General features: G+C 55.2%; 1 protein-coding gene across 2 annotated transcripts in view; it reads right to left on the minus strand.

The window, feature by feature from the left end:
• Sdsl (serine dehydratase like) overlaps positions 1 to 2,145 on the minus strand; it is a 10,472-nt gene that overhangs the window by 2,658 nt on the left and 5,669 nt on the right. For both annotated transcript variants that reach the window (XM_031342300.1, XM_031342299.1), the window contains 2 exons: positions 1,391 to 1,530; positions 41 to 129 (listed from right to left, as the gene is read on the minus strand). In XM_031342300.1, coding sequence (XP_031198160.1) covers positions 41 to 129; positions 1,391 to 1,530 — 229 coding nt within the window. The remainder of the gene's footprint in view (positions 1 to 40; positions 130 to 1,390; positions 1,531 to 2,145) is intronic.

Raw genomic sequence — 2,145 nt, forward strand, 5'->3', positions numbered from 1 at the left:
CCCCGCTCTGGCTCCCTAGGAACATAGCCATAGCCTTTACCATATGAGGGGATGGTCAAATGGGGACACATTCACCCAGCCGTCCCTTGTGCTCAGTTCTTGTGCCTTTACGTTGGCTTCATCCCAGACCTAAAGAGAAGTAGAGGTCCCACAGAGACTCAACAGAGGCCACCTGAGGGAGACCACACCTCCCAGAATGAGAGTAGCAACCTCTGAACCGGCCAAAGGACACCATGTCTCCCTCAAATTCAAAGGGACCCAAATGCTGTGTGACCACAGGGCCAGAGCAGCTCAGGATGAGCAGAGTAAATGTATTCCAGGGCTGGTCGCCTGGAGCCAACTTCAGCCCCACAGGAGGGGACAAGTCTCTCACACCAACCTCACAGATCAGATGGGTCCCTGCAGCTGATCCATGAGAGCTTTTGTCCCCGGATGGTGGCCTGGGATGAGCTGAGCGTAGGCAAGGCTGGCTCTGACCCCTGTGCCCACCATAAATCACCCAGAGCTCTCCTTCTGGGCATCCCCTGATCATGGAGCTTGCCTGAGGTGTGGACACGGTGGGCTGCAAATGTAGGGAGCATGTGCCTGGGACAGACTCCACCCATAGGGAGTGTCTATGTCAGCTCAGGGGCACAGCCCTGCTGAGCACGGAGGGATAAACCCCAGGTCTATAGACATGCTTGCCCTGTTCCAGAATAGATGGATGGATGGGCGAGGGGGTGAGCAGGTGAGTGGTTGATAAGGAGAAGGAAGTAGAGAAGCAGAGGTGAGTGGGGTGGTGGCTCACGCCTTTAATCCCAGCACTCGGGAGGCAGAGGCAGGCAGATTTCTGAGTTCGAGGTCAGCCTGGTCTACATAGCAAATTCCAGGACAGCCAGGGCTACACAGAGAAACCGTCTCGGGGGTGGGGGGGAACCAGAAGGAAGCAGAGAAGAGGGAAAGACTGGGGTGGAGCCAGAAGCTGCACACTGTGAAGTTTAGTGACCCCTTTGGGTACTATGGCTCAGGCACAGCTTCAAGGGAGGTCCCATTATTTTCTCATTGGGGTCTCAGAACAAGAAACGGCTCCGTCATCACCCACGGGCCTTTGTCTTATCAACTGCCAACCTTTCAGGTCCCTGTATGCCTGTGAGGACAAGGGTTGGGGGGACACTCCCCAGGCTTCTGACAGGAGTCTTCTCAGAGTGGGACAGAGGTCCGAGCCCTCAAAGTGCAACACCCATGTCCCGCCCCTTCTCCCTGCCCTCCTGAGAGAAGACTGAAGACCAAGACACTGTTTCTGGCCAGTGTTCACCCAAAATAAATAGAAGGGATGCCCTGGAGTGGAGTAGAAGAGGACAAAGCCCCTCCCTCAGCCCCGCCCTTGCTTCTGCCAGCTCTACCTCCTTACCTTCCCAGTCAGCTGGACCTCGGCCCCCTCCCCCTCCAGCCGCCTCACCACCTGCATGGAGGTGCTCTCTGGGAGCACGATGGTAACGGGGATGCCCAGCTTCCGAGCCGAGTATGCGGCCGCAACGCCCGCGTTGCCCCCTGGAAACAATGGGGAAAGGAGTTCCTCAGACTTCGCGTGCTCCTCTTCTCCCCAACTCCCCGCCTCAATCTCTAAGTCACCTGGGTATCTGTACCTCCCACCCACCTTGCTGATTTATGTCAAGCCAATTAGAGACCCATGACTGCTACAGACATGAGTATGTCACCCAGGCTACTGTGGGGCCAGGACGAGAGGAAAGAGGAAAGGAAAAGCAAGAGCAAGAGCGCAGAAGAGTTTGGCTGGATTCAGCCGGGTCTGAAAGCCATTTATCCAAAGAGTATTCAGAACTTGGAGCCTATGGCTTAAATCTCTGCTGCTCGTGATTAGTCTCAGGTTATGGGGAAGGGACTTAAGAGCAGATGATGTGGCTGTCTGAGACTTTGACCTGATGAGGCTAATCAGGAGCCTTAGTTGGGCCTGGTGATGCAGATCTGTCATCCCGGCACTTAGGAAGGAGATGGAGACAGGAGGGTCCAGAGTCCTGTCAGCTTGTAACAAAGGAAAGAAGGAAGGAAGGGAGGAAGGAAGGAAGGAAGGAAGGAAGGGAGGGAGGAAGGAAGGGAAGAAGGATGGATCAATGATGGAAGAAAAGAAGGAAGGATGGATGGATGGAA

This window comes from Mastomys coucha, unplaced genomic scaffold, assembly GCF_008632895.1.
Source record: "Mastomys coucha isolate ucsf_1 unplaced genomic scaffold, UCSF_Mcou_1 pScaffold22, whole genome shotgun sequence".
Lineage (NCBI taxonomy): Eukaryota > Metazoa > Chordata > Mammalia > Rodentia > Muridae > Mastomys > Mastomys coucha.